Raw genomic sequence first — 27706 nt, 5'->3', positions numbered from 1 at the left:
AACTAGAACTACATCAGTGTGATTTTCCAGCCAAAAGCCAGGCAGGCAACCCTGTTCCCAGCTCCCTCCCTGTTCCTGCTCCACCCCCTGACAGACACCTTGGCAGGCGCCCCTGACTCTGACTCAGACCCTGGAAGGAGTCAGTCCCCTTGGCCCTGGGCTGGGTGGGCTCCATTCAGGTTCCATTCAGTCTGAATATTCATACTGCAAGCACACACACACACATACACATTACACACACTATTTCTAATTCGGAAACAGATGTAAGCCATCAGTCATTGTCTTTCTCTCTTGTCTGTAAAAGACAAGACATCCACTCTTCTCCGTTTCCCTCTCCCTCTGTTGTTCCCAGCTGGAAAGCATCACTCTCTCCATGCCAGTTCACATTCTTCCACCATTACTCCTTTTCCGCACTTCAGCTCTCACTTTTCCCCTCGTACGTTGAAACAAGCACGCCCAAAACCAGCAGCTTAGACCACCTGTGACATAGCTGACCTATGAGAGATGCAGACATTAGGAACCAGGACTCCACTAACACAACAACATTTCACTGACTCTGAGAGCTGCTTTGGAACGATTCTAAAGACTAGGTGAGTCTCTGCTTCCTGGGCCTCTTCCTAGTTGTTTTCCAGTAACGCATCACACCATCTTGATGGACGACTAAAGCCTGAACTAAAAGTGTGCAGGTAGGGTGAGATAAACAGCAGGTTTCCTGTGGCCTACTCCAGGGGCCCCAGGGGAGGGAGAGCTCAGCGAAGCAGTACCTTTTGGGGTCTGTTTGAGAGGGAGGCCAGTGTGATAGGTAGATAACCCTACATCCACCCAGGGAAAGGGAGCCCCGGTCCGGCGAAAGGGATAGGGCCGGGAATTGGCTCCCACTTCAAACAGGTCGTTTGAAGCTGATGACATGGAAGTGATGGCTGGGACCTGGCCCTCCCTCCGGGCCCGCTCTCCTATTTCACTGTAATATAACCCCCAGGCAGAAAACAACAATGGCTTTTCCTCTTCTTGTTTGCAGGAGGGGGTAGATCATCTCTGTTACTTTTTGTGCATCTTTTGTGACCTACTCTCTCTCTCCTCCCGCAATCTGCTTTTCTGACTCTGCTCTCTGACTGGGGGGCCTGAGGCTAGTGCAGGGGGAGGAGGAGCTGTTCCTGACCCGTAGGGACCACTCTTCTTGTGGGTTACCAGGCCCTGTGTGCTGAATACTGAGCCGGCCTGCTCTGTCTCTCTAATACACTGTGTTCCACTGGCTGCTCTGCTCCACTTCCTAAAAACAAGACTGCTCAGTGTTCTGTGGCCTTTCTTTCTACCTGCCATGACAATGGCGAGACCGAGAAGCCACAGGGCTCAGCATGGCGAGGCAGGCACACCCATATGAATGTGCAGCCGTAGAGACACACACACACCGGACCTAAAATCCAGAGAAACCCAGGAAAGTCCTCCTCAGACCATTTGTTTCCCCTCTACAATTTCAATGACATGCTAAAGAATTACCAGATTATTCAAGTACGCCGCTCTGATTAATTAGACAACCGGTCATTTTGAACAAAACTGCCATTACAGCAAAAACATAATGGTTCTTGGCAGTTGGGACAGTGTTGGGGCCTGGGAGAGTTATGCTCCTCTACATGGAAGAAGAGCTAGAGCAGCAATATGGAGAGAGAGGAGCGAGAGAGGGAGAGAGAGAGAGAGAGAGAAAGAGGGGGGAGAGGTCCCGCTGCCTCGTTTAGTTTCCACGGCTACTCCTCCGTGTCCCAAAGCTCCTGCAGCATAGGCCTGGTTTTCCCTATGAACCCACTCACATGCTGGGAGGTCAGATGTCAAAGGTCACCAGTCTGATTGTAATGATAATGTCAGTCAGGCTGTGGAAAGGAGGGGGCGGAGCTGGCTGGGGGATGTGGGTGGTTGTGGGAAGGGAAGGCGGGGGTTGGGGGGATTCTGTGGGAGAGAGAATGTCTTTGGGAGGGTATGGGTGGGGTATAGATGGGGGTCTGGTCCAGAGAGAATGTCATGTCATATTTCCTGTAATCCCTCGTCCCCTGCTCTGAAAACACTCTCTCTGAATCCCATATCCCTGTTGCCCTGGCAACCTCACAGACGAACGAGCAAGCCTCACCTCCCACCCTCGCCCCCTCCCTCCCAAGCCTTCGTCCCCTTTGCTATTTGTCATGGCTTGGCTGAGTTTATTTAGAAGCAAATGAACTCTGTCTGGAATCTAGGGTGTCACCCAGGAAGAAAATGAAACGAGGACAGCGCTGCGTCGGCACAAAGAGAGGTTTGGACGGACTGAGGAGGGGAAGGGGAACCGCTTGGAGGTTTTAAAACTAACAACACAGACTGACACTCAAACTCTTCTGAGGCCATTCTGTGCTGTGGCCATTTAAAAAGCTGAAGAAAGAATGGCTGAACAGCCATCTTTTACAGCCTGTTGTTCTGTTCTAAAGGCCTTCACAACTCTCCTGGACAGACAGACAGAAAGACAGACAGGGAATAACTTACAGCTAGAAACTAGCGGATGTGAGACTGTATGTGTGTGTGTTATTTGAGGCACAGTGAATGAGACCCGGGCAGTCACACTCAAATCTTTTTGACTTCTATTCTGTTGACACGGCAGTTAAAAGTTTAAGGGAGAGAGGAGAATCTCAACCGACGACTGTGGAGAGAGATGCATAATGTGTGGATAATACTGACTGAGAGATGTTACAATTCAGGAAGTAAGGGTGAAAGAGTATGACTGGAATGTGAGAATAAATGAGGTGTGTGTGTGTGTGTGTGATTGAGCAGCAGCAGCGGTAGAGCAGGAGGGAATGCAGTGGAGGGATTGTTTGCTTTCCTTTAAAAACACACAGAGTCCAGCAGCCAAAACACACATTCCTTTGTCTAGGGCCTTGGCCATTGTCAACATGCTACTCCCGGAACACATAACTAAACCAGGGTTCTGTCAGTCTCGTTGCTGTGGAGGACGCTATTTTGTCCTGCACCTGTGGTTCAGTCATGCAGCCTTATCAGAATCTGGGAGTTCAGACTTTTACAGCCATCTGGATTCCACCACTGTTGTGAAAGTGCTTGTCCACTGAGACTGCTGTAGTGTAGCCTAGCAGAGCAGTAGCTGTTGGACCTTCGACCAGAGCCAGGGGGTGTTAAGTGTTTAGTGGTAGGATGTGGAGAGAGCAGGTGTGTGTGTGTGTGTGTGTGGGGGGGGGGGGGTTGCGCAACCTCTGTTAAGATTTACTGAGGGCTGACTCCTGACCTTTGAGGAAGAGAGTGTGCCAGAGCCAGACGAGGGGGAGGTCTGTGGGGTGCAGCGGGGCCCGGGGCCAGAAAAGCCAGGATAATCTCCTCACGTCACAACAGACCTGAGGGTTAACGCCAGCTGCAGCCCCACTCAGCCCCAGCCAGCACCATGCATCTGTCCACATCTGTCAGAGAGACTCAGGCTGTCTGGTGTTGGTCCACTCTGCCAGGGCTTTACTTTACTCTTGCTAGAACAATGGAGCTATTCTGCCTGGCTGGTAGACGAGGCACGAACCCCAACACACACACACACGACATTACTTCACAAACACTCACATGCAATGGAGTTACTTTTTACACCTTCAACCAAAAGGGCACCAACGACAACAAAAACAAAGCAAATATTCACATGGTATAATGTGCACACACATGCAAAGAAACACCACAGTACACATCCAAACACAGGCAGGAACTTACAACCACTATAGCTGCTGGAAGAGGAGGGAGGCAGTATGGTGAGCCCATCACAGGGCTGGGGATCCACTGGGAAATGACAAAACAGGTGACAATGACATTGAGCTACTCCAACGATCTACACTTTATGGGGGACACTTCTGAACAACATCAAGGGACCGGGACAGACCTACCGCAAAGACCCATTAGTAACTCCTATGTTTTACATGTTGAAAAGCAGACGTTTGGTGTGATTTCCCTGTGTTCAGGCTGAGCATGTGTTCCTCTCCAGATAAAGGACACGTGATTTATGTGAGTAAATCAGGACACCTCCGTTCAGCCCGTGTGAGTGACAGTAACCCAGAGACACTTTTTCTGCTCTGTGGGTCATTGTGCAAGGTAACCTGAGCCCACCCTCTCAGACACAATACATCACCCAGCCTGACACAGGGGTCGCAGGCCAGCTCACCTGTGGACGTCACGCAGTAATCTGTGACACGGTTCGACACACCGCGGTCACGGCTTACAGAGCAACAAGTATGGATGGTATTGTGAACCAACCACAAGCCCATACAAGACAGATGGACAATAACAATAACAGGATAGAAAGCACAGCGGGGCCACCATCTTGTCATCCCCTTCAGCAGGAAGGAAGGAATCTCCAACCTCTACACTTCTGAGAACTGTCATGGAAGTCTTTTCCTTCCCTTGTTTGCGAGCTTGCTTTGGGAGGAATTTATGAAGGTATGGAAATTTGGTAACCTCCAACAAAAGTCCCTCTTAGGCAGTGTTCTGCCCACAGCAAAGCACAGCCCCCGCCAGGAAAACTCCCACCATCATCACCACCATCATCACCACCATCACCACCACCACCCCATCACTACCACCACCACCACCACAACCATCATCACCACCACCATCATCAACACCACCACCACCACCAGGAACCAGCAACTCCATTTCTTATTTCTTTGTGAGAGTCCATACTGACACCACACTGCCAACAAGAAGAGATCCTCCTCCCCCAACACCCCCTCTCCTCTCTCTTGCCCTGCTCTCCTCTTTCTCAGAGAGGAGCCAACAGGTTGGGGGTAGGGGAGAGTTCTGTGGGCCAAATAAAAGAGCTAAAGTAGTCAGAACTCCATTGTGTGAAGGGGGGCTGGAGCGGAGTGGAGGGAGGAGGGGCAGTGACCCAAACAGACAGTCTTTCAGGCCTGAGCTTACACGGACCAAAAGATCTCAGCAGTAGCCTGGCAACAGTAACCCATGGTTGGGGAGAGGGTGAGAGGTGAGGGGGGCATTTGGGAGAGACACAGGGTTCTGTGAAGACAGTTTGTAAAGTTCTGGAGAACATACACAATGTACAGGTAACTTAGAGTTCAGTTAGTGACCAGATCAAACAGAACGACCATGATCGACTATAAAAGGATGTGTGTACCAGAGTTTCCCAGTTTAAAGTCCAATGTTTAATTGAACAATGGTGCTTGGCAACAACAATGGAGGTATTGAAACGAGCAGAGGGAGGTTTGAGGAGCGCCCCCATGGCATGAATATTAACCATGTGAACATTAAGACAATTAACCTCCTCTTAGAGAAAAGCAAATATGAATCTGAGCAGAAAAAAGCTGTCACTAAACGCTCTTAACCCTCGAGAGGACAAGAACACATGGGCCTATGAGTGTATTTCAAACTCCTGTGGCTTTGCTCGTCTCAATGCTCTTTGTAACTCCTTGTTTTCTCTGGTCAGAAGACGACATGGTGCATTTTTGTACCTTGGCGTGACACATGTCAGCAATTGTGTAAATAAGGGCTCAGTAATGCAGTAAACACACACATTTACCTCACATTAAACTGAAATGAAGACACTAATTCTTTAGGAGACAATGCAACACTAAAGTCGATATCTTAAGAAATACCTCACAAGTCAACACCTTTTCTTCTGGAAAAAAAACCTCCCTGAAATAGTTTGAATAGCAAAGCAGACGTCCATAAACGCATCACATGCACCCCAGGATCGAGGTCTTCCAAAGCATTCTTCTCAACGTGCTCCACCACAGAACCCCACCCCACCACCTAAACTGAACCAGACTGCTGCAAAGCCTGAGAAAATAAAAGGGAATTTTTCCAGCACAAAAGACAACTTCAAAAATCCACTTCCTCACAGAGTTTCTCAACAAATGATTCCACATCATGAAATGACAGAACTTCCCTTCCAATATCTTGCCTGTTTCTCACTGTGCTGGTTCCAAGTTCATTCAGGAATAATGTAATGCCAGGCCTAAATGTGACTAATGATGATGAGACAGCATTTGTTCCAATCCAAAGACCAAGTTCATTTATCATAGTTGGCCATTCTACTCCTCGGTGAACATTTATATCACAAAGACTTTGGGAGAGAGCAATGAATGGATTCCAATATGTTGAAACAAAAGCTTTTATGAAGACAGGTTGATGGATTAGAATGTGGAGTCCAAACCAAACAGACCAGCAGACCGTTTTACAGGAGAAACGCTGTGTGAGAATCAGAGTCATTGGAGGTATGTTTACAAGACAGGGACTATCTTCCACCGTGATAAGAAACCTGGGGGAGAACGCTAGGAAAAGGGCCAAAGAATGTCCGTTATCTCAAGCACTCTCACCAACAAACCGCTGGAGAACGTTAAGATGAAGGGTGAGGTCCTCACTTCTATCTCCTCCAACATCTCATAAACACCAAAACAAACACTCGACAACGTGGGATTCGACTTGTATCTTTCTGTAACCGTGTCTGGTTTCTATCTACTTTGAAGATGGACGATGCAGATATCGCTCCACCATTTCCTGGTTGCTAAAATTCGAATAGTTCGCCAACATTTCAGTTTATGTGACAAAACAAGCAAATATAGTGTAGAGAATCATTGTACCATCTAAACCACTGTGAAATATCCTTTATATAACCAAAAATATTGTATTTTCAGCTGTTTGAAGCTGGTGTGCAAAATCGAAAGTAAAACTCGATTTAAGAGTGGGAAGCATAGAAAGAGCACACATAGAACAGATCTACTGCGTCGTTGACTTGCTTTCAATGAGAATGACAGATCTATAACTGATCGCCCAGATCGCCCCAAAAAGTTCGATATTGCAGCTTTAATGCACCCTGCTGCTCGGCGGCTACATTAACACATTTCTGTGTTGTGGAAAGTGTGCTTGCCTTTCCTCTGGTTGTCTGAGGGAAGAACCCATCCCTTCCTCTCCTCAGCTAGTCTGGGTCTGAGAGGAGAGGAAGGGGAACACGGGGAGGAATCTCAATCGGCTGGGCTCAACCTCAGTTATTCCAATTACATGTCTCTTTAGAAGCCGTAGTCTCCCAGCAGAAAGAGAAACAAGCAGGGGATGAGACATCGGAGGAAGGCCTGTCCCTATCTAAGCACGAGATTTAGAGGGACTGAAGCATAATGTAGTAATAATATAGGACTTCATTGCATATTTTCTTCCTCTTTGGGCAACACAATAATGGACAGTCTGACAATGATTATCTCAGTTGAGTGTCTGTGTCTCTGTGTCTGTCTCTATGTCCCTGTGTCTGAGTGCTGTGTGCATGTGTCTGAGTGCTGTGTGCATGTGAGTCAGTGTTTGTTCTTTCCAAATACAAACATGAAGGGTTCACATGAGAAAAACAAGCAGGCAAGTTGTACCACAATCCCTGATGATGAGTTGTGGCAGTAACATGATTGCGTGGGGGACGTTGTTGGTGGTATTGTGGTCAGTGTGGATGGAGGGGTCAAGGAGGAGGAGGGCAGAGAGCAGTGAGTAAACTGCTTTAAGCTGCACAGACAGTCAGGATGTGCGTATGAGAGCGGGTCAGAAGGCACCACTTCCTCTGATAGGGCCTGGGAACCACAGCCCCCAGTTCTCCTCCAGCCCCCATGACCCAGGAGCAGTGGGGACAAACCCCCTTCTACCCGCTACCTCCTCTCTCTGCTCAGACCCAACCACCACTGTCTCAGATAAAAACAGGTCATCTTCCCTTAGATATACAACCACCTTGAATCTTATCTACAGGCCCAACAAGCTGAATCCACAGGTTCCTTCAAGTCGGGAAGAGACCACTGACTCCTTGGGAGTGAATCTCAATTGTGTTTACTTGACTCCATGGATCCTCTCTCATGGATGCGTTTTGAGGAGTTGAGGGAAGAGGATGTAAGGAATCAAGAAACACAATTGAGATTCACCCATGGAGTCAGTGGTCTCCTCCCGACATGACGGACTGGGGATGGCTCAATCTGCCTGTCAACCAGACAGGAGTGATCTGTGGTTCCCTCCCGCTGCATGTTGGCAGAGAGAATCTAATTGTCTGTCTATCCCACCAGTCATTCCAAACATGGCATTTTAAATGAGAGCCTGTGGTCATGGTTTTTGAAGCATTCCTGAGATGACTGCAGGGGTGAACGGGCTGGAGGTGAGCAGGACAATACACTGAGATGACTGCAGGGGTGAACGGGCTGGAGGTGAGCAGGACAATACACTGAGATGACTACGGGGTGGACGGGCTGGAGGTGAGCAGGACAATACACTGAGATGACTGCAGGGGTGAACGGGCTGGAGGTGAGCAGGACAATACACTGAGATGACTGCAAGGGTGAACGGGCTGGAGGTGAGCAGGACAATACACTGAGATGACTGCAGGGGTGAACGGGCTGGAGGTGAGCAGGACAATACACTGAGATGACTGCAGGGGTGAACGGGCTGGAGGTGAGCAGGACAATACACTGAGATGACTACAGGGGTGAACGGGCTGGAGGTGAGCAGGACAATACACTGAGATGACTACAGGGGTGAACGGGCTGGAGGTGAGCAGGACAATACACTGAGATGACTACAGGGGTGAACGGGCTGGAGGTGAGCAGGACAATACACTGAGATGACTACAGGGGTGAACGGGCTGGAGGTGAGCAGGACAATACACTGAGATGAGTGCAGGGGTGAACGGGCTGGAGGTGAGCAGGACAACACACTGAGATGACTGCAGGGGTGAACGGGCTGGAGGTGAGCAGGACAATACACTGAGATGACTACAGGGGTGAACGGGCTGGAGGTGAGCAGGACAATACACTGAGATGACTACAGGGGTGAACGGGCTGGAGGTGAGCAGGACAATACACTGAGATGACTACAGGGGTGAACGGGCTGGAGGTGAGCAGGACAATACACTGAGATGACTACAGGGGTGAACGGGCTGGAGGTGAGCAGGACAATACACTGAGATGACTACAGGGGTGAACGGGCTGGAGGTGAGCAGGACAATACACTGAGATGAGTGCAGGGGTGAACGGGCTGGAGGTGAGCAGGACAACACACTGAGATGACTGCAGGGGTGAACGGGCTGGAGGTGAGCAGGACAATACACTGAGATGACTACAGGGGTGAACGGGCTGGAGGTGAGCAGGACAATACACTGAGATGACTACAGGGGTGAACGGGCTGGAGGTGAGCAGGACAATACACTGAGATGACTACAGGGGTGAACGGGCTGGAGGTGAGCAGGACAATACACTGAGATGACTACAGGGGTGAACGGGCTGGAGGTGAGCAGGACAATACACTGAGATGACTACAGGGGTGAACGGGCTGGAGGTGAGCAGGACAACACACTGAGATGACTACAGGGGTGAACGGGCTGGAGGTGAGCAGGACAATACACTGAGATGACTGCAGGGGTGAACGGGCTGGAGGTGAGCAGGACAATACACTGAGATGACTGCAGGGGTGAACGGGCTGGAGGTGAGCAGGACAATACACTGAGATGACTACAGGGGTGAACGGGCTGGAAGTGAGCAGGACAATACACTGAGATGAATGCAGGGGTGAACGGGCTGGAGGTGAGCAGGACAATACACTGAGATGACTACAGGGGTGAACGGGCTGGAGGTAAGCAGGACAATACACTGAGATGACTACAGGGGTGAACGGGCTGGAGGTGAGCAGTACAATACACTGAGATGAGTGCAGGGGTGAACAGGCTGGAGGTGAGCAGGACAATACACTGAGATGACTACAGGGGTGAACGGGCTGGAGGTGAGCAGGACAATACACTGAGATGAGTGCAGTGGTGAACAGGCTGGAGGTGAGCAGGACAATACACTGAGATGAGTGCAGTGGTGAACGGGCTGGAGGTGAGCAGGACAATACACTGAGAGGAGCAGCAGAGTGGAAAGGAGGAATCTCACTAAAGCATTCCTCTCTAATCCAGCATGAAGACGCCAGAGAAAACACTACCAGCCCCAAGGTGTTCTGGGCAAAGCCAACAGTAATAACTAACTAACTGTGTTGTCTGCCTGCTTCGCTCTGCCTGTCACCGTGTGACTGCCCACTGGGGTTTTTGTTGTTGTTGTTGAATCAACATTGTTTCCACGTCATTGCAACAAAACAAAATCAGTGTGATGACGTTTAATCAACGTGGAAAACTGATTGGATTTGCAAAAAGTCATCAACTTAAGGGAATTTAGTGTTTTTTTGTACCTAAATCCAATGACATGGTGATTTTTTTTGTTGATTTCATGTTGAATTCATGTTAGTTGACAACTCAACCAAATGTACATCAAAACTGTTGTTGAAATGACATCTGTGCCCAGTGAGTGTGGAATGTGTGTACATCTCTCTTCCAAGGTGAACTGGCTCTGTTCAGGGGTACTGTACAGGATTACATGTCAGGGATGGGCAACTTTAATGGGGGCGGGGGTCACAAAACGCTGAACTCGTCATGGGGGGGGGGGGGGGGGGGGTCTGCATACCTGCATCCATACCCACACATGCAACCTTTTGGGGGCCCTAAGCGAAATTTGAAGTTTTAGAGTTCATTTCCTGCAATTCTACTCATTTTGCCATGGGGTGGAGAGAAATGTTTGCAGTTTTTAATATGATATCTGACTGAGATTGACTAACAAAATCAATTGGGGCCTCCCGGTCGGTAATTCTACCGTGATTACTACAAGTTTAGATAGCTGGCCGCAAGACTAATTTACAATCTAAAATATGTTTGCTGACCAGGGCTAATTGAGTGACTGCCAGTTACCCATCCAAATCAAATCAAATCCCTGGTCTATCTGGTTTGGATCCAAATGACAATAATCACATTCAACAGAACCTGATGCATTTTTCATGAGGATACTCGGAATTCTGCTCAGGTCTTTCTTTCCTCATGGCAACTGAAAATAAAGCAAACATTAACACCCTACTACACAGAGACCTTACTACACAGAGACCCTAAGACACAGAGACCCTAAGACACAGAGACCCTACTACACAGAGACCTTACTACACAGAGACCCTACTACACAGAGACCCTAAGACACAGAGACCCTACTACACAGAGACCCTACTACACAGAGACCTTACTACACAGAGACCCTAAGACACAGAGACCCTACTACACAGAGACCCTAAGACACAGAGACCCTACTACACAGAGACCTTACTACACAGAGACCCTACTACACAGAGACCCTACTACACAGAGACCCTACTACACAGAGACCCTAAGACACAGAGACCCTACTACACAGAGACCTTACTACACAGAGACCCTACTACACAGAGACCCTAAGACACAGAGACCCTACTACACAGAGACCCTAAGACACAGAGACCCTACTACACAGAGACCCTACTACACAGAGACCCTAAGACACAGAGACCCTAAAACACAGAGACCCTACTACACAGAGACCTTACTACACAGAGACCCTACTACACAGAGACGCTACTACACAGAGACCCTACTACACAGAGACCCTAAGACACAGAGACCCTACTACACAGAGACCTTACTACACAGAGACCCTACTACACAGAGACCCTAAGACACAGAGACCCTACTACACAGAGACCCTAAAACACAGAGACCCTACTACACAGAGACCTTACTACACAGAGACCCTACTACACAGAGACCTTACTACACAGAGACCCTAAGACACAGAGACCCTAAGACACAGAGACCCTACTACACAGAGACCCTACTACACAGAGACCCTACTACACAGAGACCCTACTACACAGAGACCCTAAGACACAGAGACCCTAAGACACAGAGACCCTACTACACAGAGACCCTACTACACAGAGACCCTACTACACAGAGACCCTAGGACACAGAGACCCTAAGACACAGAGACCCTACTACACAGAGACCCTACTACACAGAGACCCTACTACACCGAGACCCTAGGACACAGAGACCCTACTACACAGAGACCCTACTACACCGAGACCCTAGGACACAGAGACCCTACTACACAGAGACCCTACTACACAGAGACCCTACTACACAGAGACCCTAGGACACAGAGACCCTACTACACAGAGACCCTAGGACAAAGAGACCCTACTACACAGAGACTCTAGGACACAGAGACCCTACTACACAGAGACCCTAGGACACAGAGACCCTAGGACACAAAGACCCTAGGCCACAGAGACCCTACTACACAGAGACCCTAGGACACAGAGACCCTACTACACAGAGACCCTACTACACAGATACTCTATTACACAGAGACCCTAGGACACAGAGACCCTACTACACAAAGACCCTCGGACACAGAGACTCTACTACACAGAGCTCCTAGGACACAGAGACCCTACTACACAGAGACTATACACACACACACATACACACACACAGGCTGAAGTGGCTGTTCCCTATGAAACTGAAAAACTGTCCCTCGTTCATCATGTTCTAAGAGTCCGGGAGCTTCCATGGAGGTCATTAAAACACAACACTTACAATTTATAGACCTCACTCTGCTACTGAGGTCACATCACAGCTATTAATAACACACAGAGCCAGTTTCCATCCCTCCATCCGCCTGGCCTCACAGACAGAGGGGAGAGAGAGAGAGAGAGAGAGAGAGAGAGAGAGAGAGAGAGAGAGAGAGAGAGAGAGAGAGAGAGAGAGGGAGAGAGAGAGAGAGAGAAGAACATATCTTTCAGATCCATCCCTCCCTGCCAGAGGATCTGAAGCCATTGTGCAATCTGCGGTGGGGTCCACCACTGTGGGCTTTGAGAGACACAACACACAGAGGATAGATAAACCATTGGAGGAGCTGGGAGACACACAGAGACAAAGAGCGTTCATCCCCAATAGCAGTGAGAGAGAAAGGGAGCATGTTTAGAGAAGAGGAGGCCTGTGGGCTGGTCCGCCGGCTGGCTCCATTCCTCCACGCACGAGCCCGTCTCTCCCAGCATGCGGCCAGCAGGCCGCTCAATGGCAGCACCTGGCCCTCCGCTTCACCCCCTTTGTCAAAGATCTGACTTCACTGGATTACCATCACAACATCCACCAGCTGTCCCCCCCCCACCCCACCCAATTCTTCCAGCTGGATCCACTCTGAATGTCACCCTCTCAATCTGCCTAATTATCTCAGACACTCCAGCGGCCCCTCCGTTGCACATTCCATCTACACACAGACATACAGGGGCGGAGCAGAGGGGACCCGTGGCCCTTCAACTGACTGCTCACCTAGAGGGCCACTCTCTCTGTGATAGTCAACCTCTTCACCATCAAGTGCACCACACGTCTGTCTTTCTGTCTGTCTCTGGGCTTTTTGCTCCCTTGGTCTTGTGTTCAATTATGGGATTCAGAGAGACAGAATGAGGGACAGAGAGAACAACAACATTCTGTCCAATGATGTGTGTATGTTTTGTACTTTCCCCAACCATCCAGGATGCTGATGTAAGCAGGTGCATCAAGAGAAGAGAAAAGAATAGCTAAGACTCAAACTATGACTCAACAGGGAGTATCATTCCCTGAAGCCAATGTACTGGATCCAATATACTGTTATCATGATTCAGAGAAGAAGAAAAAATCCCTTGGATCGTTGTAGTGTGTGTTACAGGTCCATCAGCATAGTAGTCCCGCCCAGGCCAGACCTGCCAGCCCAGGCCAGACCTGCCAGCCCAGACCTGCCAGCCCAGGCCAGACCTGCCAGCCCAGGCCAGACCTGCCAGCCCCTACACCTATCAGAAGTGACCCGTCATGCTGGCTCAGTGAGACGGTGGAACAGGTTCCAGAAGGATTACTCCTGTAATCTGCTATCCACTACACATGTCTGAGACCCTGCTCGTTCACCTTAGACAGGGCCACAGCAGTGAACCATGAGGGGACCACACAGACAGGGCCACAGCAGTGAACCATGAGGGGGCCACACAGACAGGGCCACAGCAGTGAACCATGAGAGGGCCACACAGACAGGGCCACAGCAGTGAACCATGAGGGGGCCAGACAGACAGGGCCACAGCAGTGAACCATGAGGGGGCCAGACAGACAGGGCCACAGCAGTGAACCATGAGGGGGCCACACAGACAGGGCCACACAGACAGCGCCACAGCAGTAAACCATGAGGGGGCCAGACAGACAGGGCCACAGCAGTGAACCATGAGGGGGCCAGACAGACAGGGCCACAGCAGTGAACCATGAGGGGGCCAGACAGACAGGGCTAACAGGGAGGGAGCAAAGCTTCATGGTTCTGGCATGCTTAGAGGAGAGTTTAGTATCATGTCTTTATGTTTGCCAACCAGACAGAGGATACATTGGTATCTGGGACAGTAACAATGACAATAAAAAAAATATAGAATATTACTGTCACCTGAGAACAGAGGAAAATAATACTCATGCTGCACAACTTCAGAGAAGGACCTGATCAACAGCTTCTGCTCTGAAACATCAGATAGGAAAATCCACAGGTTGATTTCAAACAGAGAGCTAATGGCTAGTTTGCCCTCTGTGATTTTCAGGTAAAATCTCACGTGTCTCACCAGCGCTCTACAATTTCTTCCTAAAGCTACCACTTTTATCTCTATCTTCTATTTCTCTCTCTCTCTCCATTCCTCCCTCACTCTCCTGTGCCCTTTCCATTTCTCACCCTCTCCCCAGCTCTCCTGATGGTGTACGGTTGCAATCGGGTATCTGGGGGAAGAAAGGATCTTTTCTGCTGTTGTGGTTCTCCAGTTACACTGGGATCCCAGGGGATGGGGTGAGGTGGGTCCTCCAGTCGCCTCTGTCTAGGACTGGTTTGACCACTCCGCTCCCCCGTTGGCCGGGCTGAGGCGTCGCTGCCTGTCCCGGTCATGGCCCTGCTGTGGGCGTGTTACCATTTTGTGTGGTACGGCATTTAGATTTCCTATTGGGAATCTCTTCTATGTCTCGCTGTTGACACTGACCCAGAGGGGTGATTACGCATTAATTGATAGCCCTCCACGCCCCATACATATAGACACACAGCGCCAAAAAAAGCTGAGGAACACAAATCATGGACACACTACACACTCTCTGAGAAGTGAACACTAACCCAGAGACGTGACGCCATTAGAGTTGGGAGACGAATGAACACGCTCGGTCCAAGTTCAAGGGTTTAACTATGTACAATGATACAGTAATGACCCGTAGAAGGTTGAAGCATAGGCCAGTTGGTAGCAGAGTTATGTGAAGACACACAAGTCTTTAGCTCCAGAAAGTCTAAGCAGTTTGAAAACAGAAGAGAGCTCCTCTCACAAAGAACAGCTTGAGGAGCTATTCACACAATTACACATTTACCAACCGCTTCCCCTGCTTTAGGTAATGATTTGAGAACTATATTGTCGTTTGTTGGTGACTGGCTTCACGTGCATTTACACAGACACTACCTGACACTTTTATACCTTTATATGGTGTCTGTGACTGATCTTTTACAATGGCCATGTTTTCAGACAGGTCAGAACTGGGATGTAAGTAATGAGATGGCAGCGTGGAATGTTCCAGGCAAGCAGCAACTATAGTATAGACTACTGTGGTGGAATCAGTGGTCAATCACTAGCCTACATGAGGAGCTACTATATAGCCTGGTTGAGAAACTCTACTGAGCATCGGAATGATGCTTGGTGATGTCAAATAGCCTTTGGCTCAACTGTAGCATGAAGGTGAGGGTCTTGTCACCAACCAAGTCCTAAAAACGACTGTAGTGGAGGGAAGCTTCCTGTCAGCAAATCTCATCAGACAAAAGTAAAAACCAAAGGAACCAAGTGTTATTGTTCCGTCCAATTCTCAGCTCTGGTCCAACTTCAAACACTAATGCATTATAGGCCCAATGGTAAAACGCCTAATGGCCCCCTCGCCATCATCACTCTGTATTTATCCTAACTACTGAGATTGTTTCCCACGTAGCCGCCTCGCCTATTGGAAAAACAAAGACCCCTAATCACTGTGAATGAGTGTGAGAGCTCACACAGAACATGTCCAAATCAGGCGGGAAAGTAAAAACAGCAGCCCCGGGCTCTCTCATGATAACAATCGTGTTGCTTCACCGATATAGAAACCGTGGGAAACTCTCAAAATGAATTCTGCTGTTTACGAAACAATCCATGGAATTGCTTATAAGGAACACCTTAGTCATGCTATGAGCAGTTTAATACTGTAGTTTATGGTCCACAAAGCTCTTCATCTTCAACAGGTGCAACTCCGGTGTGAACGGTGTGTCACAAGCCAAACAAGTCCAGGCTGGAACACTCCATTCAACCTGTCTGTATGTATCCATGTGTTGTTCATTACACACATTACACCACATGTAGTGGTTCGACTGCAGACTGAAACATTTCATTAAACGTGTCAAATGTTCACCTTAAACACGTGCCATTGTCCACATTGTATCGATAACCACCAAGCACTTGGCTGAGTTCCAGCCAATTGTGAGCGCGGTGCAGCTCAAGTTGTATGCAATGCAATGATTTACTAACCAACGCTAAATAACACAAGTTCTGCATACTGATACAAATGACTAAACTATGCCTACTTGAACCGTTTCTACCCCATAAATCCTCAACTAATCCTGAGAGCCTACTCATAGGCCTGGGCCTATACTGTTTTCAGAGTTCCTCCTCATCATGTCACCATTTAGATCAATGTAGGCCTGCAGTGATTTCGTACATGTGTGATCCATAAAACATGATGTTGCACTTACATGCATCGCGAGGGTGAGTCTATGCACGTTCCTCCATTGTCACAAGGTCTGTATTTATCCACGCAGCGGAATCCTGTGGAGAGGAAGGAGAGATGAAGGGAGGCAGACCCATGGTGATCAGGCCCTTTTCTCAGGGCAGGTTTGAAATATTAATTTAATCCAGACATTTGATAGAGCAGCCTAAATTATTTGTGGGAGGAGAAGTGGCCATCTAAAAAAAAAGATATATATATATATATAATCAAATGACACTTCTCCGCCGTTCAGAATCAATCATTCCAACATACCGGTAAGCCATGTGCTGGATTTCAAACATGTTGCTCTTGGCTAGACAGTTCCATTTTCTCACTCGTTAAAATGACACTTTATGGACCCACCCGCTGACATGGGTACGCTTATGTTTACTTTCTTGGCAAGAGCTGATAGCGTTATCTGCGTCTGAATGCAGATGCATGCTGAGATGGGTGTAGACAGGGAAACCAGATAGGATTCCATTTATTTTTCATAGATTCAAAATCATTTTTTTGTAATAATAGGCTTGATATGGTAATTATTGACTATGTGGGATAACTAATACGAGTATCTGCCAACCCGTTTCGTTGAGGGTAGGCATAGCATATAAGCCAATGAATGGTTTCCATAATTAGTTTAATTACAGTGTAATGTAGTTGATTAATGTTCAGGGTTATTGCAAGATAATTAATTTATTCAGAGTTCAACTATGAGCTTCCATGTATACAACCAATCAAATTTTGCTACCATAAACTTGTATTTTACGGGATGTCAACAAAATAGACCTATAGGTTACTTTCTCAACAGTAGGCCTAGTTCAAAGGATTGTCAAACAGATCTGGAACTCACAACCCCATCAAACATCCATCCAAAAGGTTTGTGAGCCATATGTGGATGCTTATTACACAGCATAGACAGATGCATGACCATTTTTTAATCATGTTAAATGATATTCTAGCACTCATCCCATCCCCCACAACAACAAAGTTCAATTGTTAAAAGCTCTTTGTTCAGATAAGGGGGGGGGGGGGTAAAGTTGCCTCATCACCCCCCTTCACTCACAAACCAATCTCACCCTATACCCCCACGAACGAGGATAATACCCTTGAATGAAATAGGGAAAATACTTATCTCCTACAAGACATACATATGGAATTCCGTTTTTATGTGAGTGAACCGTGCTTCTAGCCTACAACTTGTGGACGAATGCCCGAAGTAACTTTCTGTCAATTGTTACATTCCGCGTTCCGTTCTTGCGGGCTTGTTGCACAGCGCTGCCAGCGGCACTCCATACTATCGCTTGTAATTAAGTTCTCACCGTGGCGATCAGCCTCGTAAAGTTACCCACAGAGACGCATACCAATCCCGCAGAGACAAGCGGATTCTTTGCTGTTATCGGATGCAATCTGTAAACAAAAATCTCACCCACACAATAGAACATGCAACATTTGTATCAACTCCACAAAACACCTCCCAACTTCCTTCCATTGAACACATTGGGCTTTGTCACTCAACACTGCTAGAAGATAGAATAACTTCAGGGGGCAAATATTCCAGGATAGAATCCTCCTTGTTCACTACCAGTCTACAAAGAACATTATGCAAATACAAAGTTTCGTAGCCTATTACTGTAGGCTATACAACAACGAATGCTTGTTATCCAGTTATTAACCCGTTATAATAGCCTTCGTATGTGTTAGAAATCGAACTTTGAACTGCACTAACAACCAACCATGCTTTTGTAAATGAAATGCTTAAAATAAATATTTGTAGCCAAAACTAGAGATCAGCTAGCATGTTGTCTGGCATGTGCTTCAATATGATGCCATTTAAATTGCGCAGCGCACAGGTGACAAAATGTAACGTTAACCATTTGTGAAGGGGAAAAAAACTGAAAAAGCTAGAATATGTCGACTTGTCTGCTAGCCAAATTTAGAAAAAAGCTCACATACACATTCATTGAAATTTATGTGACTGTCAAATAAATGAATTGTCCTTACCTTCGCAATTATGGACCAAGAATAACATTGCTAAAAATATCCAAACTTTATAATTCCCCCCCATCTCGGTGGAAATTTGTCCCAACTCTTCTCTTTGAAGTGTTAACTTAGCAGTAATACATCCTTTGAGTTCACCGAGAGATAAAAGTTCCAAGAGGCAGTGTCTGGGATCTTCAAAAAGTTCATTAATCAACTAAAAGTAAAAACGGTGTATAAATCGTACAGGTCCTATCCCGTATTAGCATTCGCAGCTCGGACGCGGCTGCTGTGCGTCTCCTCCTGGAACTTTTGAAAAACTATTTTTTCTTCTCAGCTTGAAGTCTGCGCTGGGAAACAACTTGGTATTACTCCGCCCTCCTTTCCTCCCCTTTCCACTTGCAGTAAGGGGTTACACTCCGCTCAAGACAAATAGTCCGCAAGCCACCCCTCAATGGACCGGGTAAAGTGTTTTTTTATATGTCATTAGCAACATTTAGGGAGAGACCAGTCTTGTTGCCTTTCAAGAGTATCACATATAACGGTACCATTGAGGTATCTCTCACTTGAAAATCATTTCAAATAAACAGTAAATTATCTAATTAATATGACAGCACGTTAAGACAAATGTAGACAGTCAGTTTATACTGGCACTTTATATAGAGTTTTTTCAGCATTGTAATGGATCTGTAATAGCCCATCTAGAGTAGACTTACATTAAAAAGTTGTGATCTCAATGCAACAAATCCATGAATTAATGTTGACCCACTGTTAGCTATCTAATTTCGGAATTATGTAATTTTTTTAGTAGCCTACATTTTCCATGGGTCATGTTGAGTGTCAATCAAGTCCATTTTGAAATATCAAAGGCATATATAGAAATGTCAACTTCTACCATAGAAAATCTTTGCCATTACTACTTGATATGATCTGTTATTATCAACTTGATAATAACAGATAACAATCTTTGTATAATCACAACATGTTTACAGTTTAGTGTGATGGACTACTGTTTTCCTGACAATGCACCTCTTGTTATTCTGACAGGAGTGTGTCTGGGTGCTACTTGTTTGTTTGTTTGTTTGTGTGTTTACACTTGATGCTTTGCAGAGGAGACTGTGAATCATGTTTACATGATGGAAATGAGAGCAGACATCCCTGTTACCACCCTTTATACTGCTACTGTCAGGGCTACAGGCCTCTCTTTCTCTCAGCCTGCCTCTCCAGAGTCCACAGCCCTACGTCAGTGGACTCATTTTATGCAGTCGCTGTATAGGGCCTCGGTTGTTCTGTGTGCTCAGAACGGAGCCGGTCGCTTACAGAGACAATAAGCGTGATTTGAATGAGAAAAGGAGTCCGCCATTATGACACAGTTTCTCTCCGCGGGGGACTGAGGTGAAGGGGGGCAGTAGCACACTGACATTCTGCTCCTGGCCTTGAATAAATTAGCAAGCGCTAGATAGGGGGTGTGAATGTAGCAGAGCTCGTTTGGAGTGGAGTTCGTTACAGCCAGTGACGTCACTCTATAGGGGTAATTGAAAAGAGCTTGTTAGGGCCCACCAGACACCTGTCTCTTTTGGCACCGACCCTCTAAAACGTGTTCTGCTGTAACCATCCCAGTCAATAGCCGGATTCAGCAGCGAATACAATGGTTCATGATGTACACATGGTGGGTGGATGAGTTCATTTCTTCACCAGCACCACCAAATCATTTTCATGTTGTCACACAGATATAGCCACGGGGTGCAAACTGACTCTCAACCCAGACTCTCTGACTATGTGTGAGTGTCTCCATATGTTTGCGAAAGACAGATGTAGAGAAGAAGAGAGGTTGCGAGTGTGTGTGATCGGGTGAGTTTGTGTATCTCACCTGGCTGGCTACAGTTTTGTCTTGCAGCCGCAGGGCTTGTGGTGTAACCTCTCTGTATGGGTCATGGCAGGCTCCCATCTGTGTTGAGAGTCCTTTCCAGCTGGAGGACTTCCCAGAGAGGGTTTTCTCCCTGTGTGCTATAAGACAAAGAGTCTGTTAGGAGAGTCTATAATCACCCAGGAACTCCATGTCTGACTGTGACCGCCGTATCATCCCTCATCCTTCCCTGATGACCTTCACAATAGAGGTCAAAATGGGCAGTTGACCAATCCCAGCTGCAACCTTGTCATATGCTCATATATCTCAGTAGAGATTTCTGTTGAAGATGTTATATTTGGGGGTAATGGACCACTGAGAGGGGCATTCCCCAGTACCACAAAGTAGTTTGGTGACACTTTTGTTTGTGTATGTGTTCTGGTATTTCCGATGTATGTACGGCACGGGTCCGGCACGCCCTGCACCTATATCTCTGTCATATCACTGAGTGAAAAAGTGTGTGTGTGTGTTTCCCTGTGCTTACAGCTAGCAGGCTGTTTGGCTCTGTTCCATAGAGGTTGTTCTACTCTGACAGTGCTTTGACAACAGAGGTGTTACCGATCAATCACATCACTAAATGTGACAGAGTAATGATGGCACAGGATTGGAAACCTGTAAACTCTCACTATTCATTGTTTTACTGCTGTAAATACAGTGTAACAATACAGTGTAACAATTTACAATATTATTGTAACACTGTACTTACTGTAAAACAATCATTTCACTGTTATAACAACACTGTAGTTAAGTGTTACAGTGTGTAACGGAATCCAATAAGCATCACAGACACAGACTTGCTAGTGTAGAGCCTTGACACTATTTGAGGTGTAACATTTTTTGGCGTATTAAAGTTGCATTATGTTTGGGTGACCTGACCAAATTCACCAAATTCACATAGAAAAGTGTGTTGTAGATCTGTCATTCTTATTGAAAGCAAGTGTAAGAAGCAGTCGATCTGTTCTATATGCACTATTTATATGCTACCCGTTCTTAAGTTTTGTTTTTGCGTCCTTTACTTTTGGTTTTGTGCATCAGCTTCAAACAGCTGAAAATACAAAGTCTTTGGTTATGGAAAATATATTTCACAGTGGTTTAGATGGTACAATGATTCTCTACACTATATTTGCTTGTTTGGTCACATAAACTGAAATTAGGAGAACTATTAGATTTAGCAACCAGGAAATGGTGGAGCGATATCTGCATGTTGCATCTTTATGGATAATGGATCACAGCCCAGTTAGTTGGATTTTGGAGCACACAGTGGGACCAGAGTGGGAGAGCAGACGGAGTAGCGTGATCAAAAGGATAGTTATTTAGAGTGTTGTAGGCCTACAATGCAAAAGTGATGTTGAGGATATTTACAAATGTACAGTCCAGGAACATTTTTTTTAAAGGATTGTCGTAGTAGGTTTTAAGTTGACAAAAAAAAGATAGGTTAAAAGGATCCGAAGAAGGCTAACAACAGCACGTTGTCTATACACCACCAACATCAGGTGAAAAAGCACAAATGGCTTAAGTAGCCTGAAAATGGAAATGGTCATAGTTTGACCTAATGACAGGTGGATCGATTTATGATTTGTCAAAATAGATAAACACCTCAACGAGATTCAATAAACATGTATTTTACATCAATACATGCAGTGGTCATTGGAAATAGTATAAGCCATTTTAATTAGCACAACATTTTATATTATGTCACTGACAATTCAGAATGAATGATCCCAAACAATGTGCGTGCACTACACAGGTAAAGTAGTGCATGAGAAGGGAATGCACGCTCTCTAGAACTCCCAACATGAAGACAGATATTGGCAGGAACGGAGTGGGGAAATGGTGGCGAGTAGTGTGGTCAAAATGGAAGAAATGGAAAGAAGGTTGGAGAAACGAAGCGGAAAGACATAGGAAAAAGAGAGCTCATATGATCGCGATCGCCATAGCCGATGTAAGTAAGACCTTAAAACAGGTCAACATTCACAAGGCCGCAGGGCCAGACGGATTACCAGGACGGGTACTCCGAACATGCGCTGACCAGCTGGCAAATGTCTTCACTGACATTTTAAACCTGTCTCTGACCGACTCTGTAATATCTACATGCTTCAAGCAGACTACCATAGTCCCTGTACCCAAGAACACCAAGGTAACCTACCTAAATTACCTCTGACCCGTAGCACTCACATCTGTAGGCATAAAGTGCTTTGAAAGGCTGGTCATGGCTCACATCAACACCATCATCCCAGAAACCCTGGAACCACTCCAATTTGCATACTGCCCCAACAGATCCACAGATGACGCAATCTCTTTTGCACTCAACACTGCCCTTTCCCACCTGGACAAAAGGAACACCTACGTGTGAATGCTGTTCATTGACTACAGCTCAGCGTTCAACACCATAGTGCCCTCAAATCTCATCACTAAGCTAAGGACCCTGGGACTAAACATCTCCCTCTGCAACTGGATCCTGGACTTCCTGATGACCGCCCCCAGGTGGTTAGGTTAGGCAACATCACATCTGCTACGCTGATCCTCAACACGGGGGCCCCTCAGGGGTGCATGCTTAGTCCCCTCCTGTACTCCCTGTTCACCTATGCCTGCATGGCCAAGCACGACTCCAACACCATCATTAAGTTTGTCGATGACACAACGGTAGTAGGCCTGATCACTGACAACGATGAGACAGCCTATAGGGATTAGGTCAGAGACCTGGAAGTGTGGTGACAAGACAACAGCCTCTCCCTCAACGTGACCAAGACAAATGAGATGATTGTGGACTACAGGAAAAGGAAATCCGAGCACTTCCCCCATTCTCATCGACGGGGTTGTAGTGGAGCAGGTTGAGAGCTTCAAGTTCCTTGGTGTCCACATCACCAACAAACTATCATGGTCCAAACACACCTAGACAGTCGTGAAGAGGGCACGACAACACCTATTCCCCCCCAGGAGACTGAAAAGATTTGGCATGGTTCCTCAGGTCCTCAAAAAATTATTTAGCTGCACCATCGAGAGCACCGCTTGGTATGGCAACTACTTGGCCTCCGACCGCAAGGCGCTATAGAGGGTAGTGCGTACGGCCCAGTACATCACTGGGGACAAGCTTCCTGCCATCCAGGACCTCTATACCAGGTGGTGTCAGAGGAAGGCCCTAACAATTGCCAAAGACTCCAGCCACCCAAGTCATAGACTGCTCTCTCTGCTACCACACAGCAAGTGGTACCAGAGCGCCAAGTCTAGGTCCAAAAGTCTTCTTAACAGCTTCTACCCCCAAGCCATAAGACTGCTGAACATCTAATGAAATGTCTACCCAGACTATTTGCACCAAAATATGTGGCAAGTGTGGAGGGGAACATGATTACGTTTAATGTGGAAGCAATGTGGAGGTTAAGTGTTGTAATTGTGGGGGAGGACACAGTGCAGCATTTAGTGGATGCCAGGTGCAGAGAGAGGCTCAGAGAGGCTGAGAGATATACAGTAGGATCAGTCATGATATGCAGAGGCTGTAAGACAGATTGGTAGAACTACAGACCGGACTGATGGAGTTTACATGGATGTACCTGTAGTAAGTGAACCTACTGTCAGACTGATGGAGTTTACATGGATGTACCTGTAGTAAGTGAACCTACTGTCAGACTGATGGAGTTTACATGGATGTACCTGTAGTAAGTGAACCTACTGTCAGGCTGATGGATCTGACATGGATGTACCTGTAGTAAGTGAACCTACTGTCAGGCTGATGGATCTGACATGGATGTACCTGTAGTAAGTGAACCTACTGTCAGGCTGATGGATCTGACATGGATGTACCTGTAGTAAGTGAACCTACTGTCAGACTGATGGAGTTTACATGGATGTACCTGTAGTAAGTGAACCTACTGTCAGGCTGATGGATCTGACATGGATGTACCTGTAGTAAGTGAACCTACTGTCAGGCTGATGGATCTGACATGGATGTACCTGTAGTAAGTGAACCTACTGTCAGACTGATGGAGTTTACATGGATGTACCTGTAGTAAGTGAACCTACTGTCAGGCTGATGGATCTGACATGGATGTACCTGTAGTAAGTGAACCTACTGTCAGGCTGATGGAGTTTACATGGATGTACCTGTAGTAAGTGAACCTACTGTCAGACTGATGGATCTGACATGGATGTACCTGTAGTAAGTGAACCTACTGTTAGGCTGATGGATCTGACATGGATGTACCTGTAGTAAGTGAACCTACTGTCAGGCTGATGGATCTGACATGGATGTACCTGTAGTAAGTGAACCTACTGTCAGGCTGATGGATCTGACATGGATGTACCTGTAGTAAGTGAACCTACTGTCAGCTGATGTTTCTGATGGTCCTGACAGGGTTTCGAGGCCTGTTCGGAAAACTTGTGCTCATGAATGTGCAGTGTCAAAGGACACTTTGATAATGAATAAAGTAGACTTCATAGCTTTTATTGGTAAGGTTATCAATGCTACTCAGGTTGTGGAAAGCAGAAATGGCAGGTTAAAGGCTATTGTGACGGCAAAATAGATATTTGGAGAACAGATGTTACTGTTGAAATTGTTCTTGACATGCTGAACAATCCTAAGGGTGGAGTGTTACAGCATGATATAGATCAATTTTAATGGTGTAGGGGGTTGGGGAGTTTTTTTTGGGGAGGGGGGGTAGAAGTTAGTAGGGATTAGTAGGGTGGTACAGAATTGAGCAGGTCATGATTGATCGTACATTCCAGCACAGTAGGTGGCGGCATGCACTTAAACGTTTGTTTGCGGACCGCCATGATGTAATAGAAGACTTTCCAACACGATTTTCACGCAAGCAGGTGAGTTGCGGTAGAAATGTTACTATCTAAACAGTGTATTTTTAGGCAAAATAAGCAACATAATGACTTGGTCTAAGCTTGACTGTAAAGAAACACTAACACATACCAATGTTCATTTGAAAATGACAGGCCTAAATAGGCAACTGTAATCACACGTGACAGCGCAAGACACAAATAGGTCTAGGGCCTACTCTGAATAAGCGTTATTACGCGAGCCCGTATCGTCACAGAGATGCAAAAAAATTGGCGTTAGTCAGTTGCCAGGTATTGCAGCAGTGATATGTTTTGCTGTTAGAAGGAATCCTAAATCTCCCATGGGCCATGTTACCCGCTACCTCTTATCCACAGTGCAATTGAGTCAATGTACGGGGCATGCTTCTTCACCAAACCAGATCTCAGGAGTGCTTACAACCTGGTGTGTATCCCAGAGGGAGACACGTGGAAGACGGCGTTCAGTACGACCTCAGGGCATTATGAGTACCTCGTCATGCCGTACGGGTTGATGAATGCTCCATCAGTCTTCCAAGCCTTTGTAGACGAGATTTTCAGGGACCTGCACGGGCAGGGTGTAGTGGTGTATATTGATGGCATTCTGATATACTCCGCTACTCCGCTGGTGTGCAGGGTGCTTGGTCGAGAAATGTCTGTTCTTCCAGCAGTCCGTCTCCTTCCTAGGGTACCGCATTTCCACCTCGGGGAAACTCAGAAATGTCTGACTTGCTAACTGGTTGAACGTGGCAAGTGTATAACTCAAACAGTTATCAAGTCTAACATTTCTGAGTTTCCTACTTCCGACTAGCACGTGAACGTGGCAGATGAGTATGACACGTCATAGTCATCATTGTCATCTTGAATGCACTGGTACCGGGGCAGGTTTGACCTTGCCTGAGGACCAGTTGATGAACTTCTAAATAGACCGTCTGGAACATGAGTGTTTGATTCTGGAAATGGTCCTCTACAATCCAGAATATTGAAAACAATTATATTTGAACTTGTCCATGGTGTTGGTCCTTCAACTACTCAAAATTTGAGACAAAATATCCACAGGAAACTATTGTTTAACCATGTTTTTAGAGCACAGGTACTGAAATTGAAATTTGTTTAACCTGGCACATGCGCAAAACCCTGTAAACATCTCCAAGACTTCGGTTCATATGCATGTGGGCCTAGTCTTTAATTCACCCTGCAGGCCCAGAGGCCTGCGTTAAACCCCGTAATGTGTGGGAATAATACCAGGTTCATCTGATCTTAACCCAGGAAATAGGAACACAATCACATCAGATTCTGGTTTGACGTATTTTCTCTGAACTCATCAGTGGAAGAGCCCCAGCCCTTCACCTCTGGAAATGTGAAGTCTCCCTGATTGTTTGGAGAATTAAAGAGAACACCGTGACCAGACTACTTCTGTGGTGGTGAGTGTGTAGTGTACTGTTGTGTTGTTTTGGCTGTGCACAGCAACAATGGTTTGTTTGTGTGATGCGTTTTTGGGACTAGGTGAATTTAGAACTTCATGTTGATTCTGTAGCCAACATTACTGCACATAGTTTCACATACATAAACATGTGTGTGGGTGCGCACACAAACACACACACACACACACACACACACACACACACACACACACACACACACACACACACACACACACACACACACACACACACACACACACACACACACACACACACACACACACACACACACACACACAAACAGAGAGAGGGAACTTAATGTTTGTTTGTGTTAGGGACAGAGAGTGTGAGAGAGGAAACGGCTGGTGACAGAGTTCTCGCAGGACTCCGAGGGGATCTCACATCAGATAAACAACACTGACAGCAGTCAGGATTTATAACCCCTGGCCACTGATGGGAATCCAGTAACACTCCCTGTATTACCCTTTGAACCCTCACTCCTATAGGAGAAATGCACTGAGGAATTCTACAGATATGTGGACCTGTGTCTCTATTAACAGTCTACATACAGTACATACTGTATTGACATGGACATACATCAAATTACCCTCACCCCTATGGCATTCAGCAATTCTCTGAATTATTTTGATGATATAGATCTATCTGTCCCTATTCAAATTCTATATTTACACTAAGGACATACATCCAAGGGCTTGGCTATTAAAAGTAGCTTTTTGTAAGATCTTGTTGTTGACATTTCCCTACATATAGTTAGTTGTATGTTCAGCTGTACTAACTAGTCCAAATTATACTATTCCAAATCTGATTACCATGAGTAACCTACAGTATGTGCTTCTGTACTATTGTGACGCAACACCGGCCTGGCCTGCATGCTAGTCTGCTTTTAACCATTCAGCAGCACATTAGAAT

At 46.6% G+C, this 27706-nt stretch overlaps 1 protein-coding gene across 1 annotated transcript in view; it reads right to left on the bottom strand.

The window, feature by feature from the left end:
* Window positions 1-18947, bottom strand: part of LOC109898546 (neurogenic locus notch homolog protein 2) — a 42364-nt gene extending 23417 nt beyond the window's left edge. Inside the window, exons 1-2 of the mRNA XM_031827511.1 lie at window positions 18674-18947; window positions 16662-16734 (exon numbers count right to left, since the gene is read on the bottom strand). Of these exons, the coding sequence (XP_031683371.1) occupies window positions 16662-16734; window positions 18674-18737 (137 nt within the window). The 5' untranslated portion in view covers window positions 18738-18947. The remainder of the gene's footprint in view (window positions 1-16661; window positions 16735-18673) is intronic.
* Window positions 18948-27706: the final 8759 nt, after the last annotated feature.

Source organism: Oncorhynchus kisutch, linkage group LG6 (genome assembly GCF_002021735.2).
Source record: "Oncorhynchus kisutch isolate 150728-3 linkage group LG6, Okis_V2, whole genome shotgun sequence".
NCBI lineage: Eukaryota > Metazoa > Chordata > Actinopteri > Salmoniformes > Salmonidae > Oncorhynchus > Oncorhynchus kisutch.
Note: the sequence above shows the minus strand (reverse complement) of the source record. Positions and strands in the feature narration are given on the sequence as shown.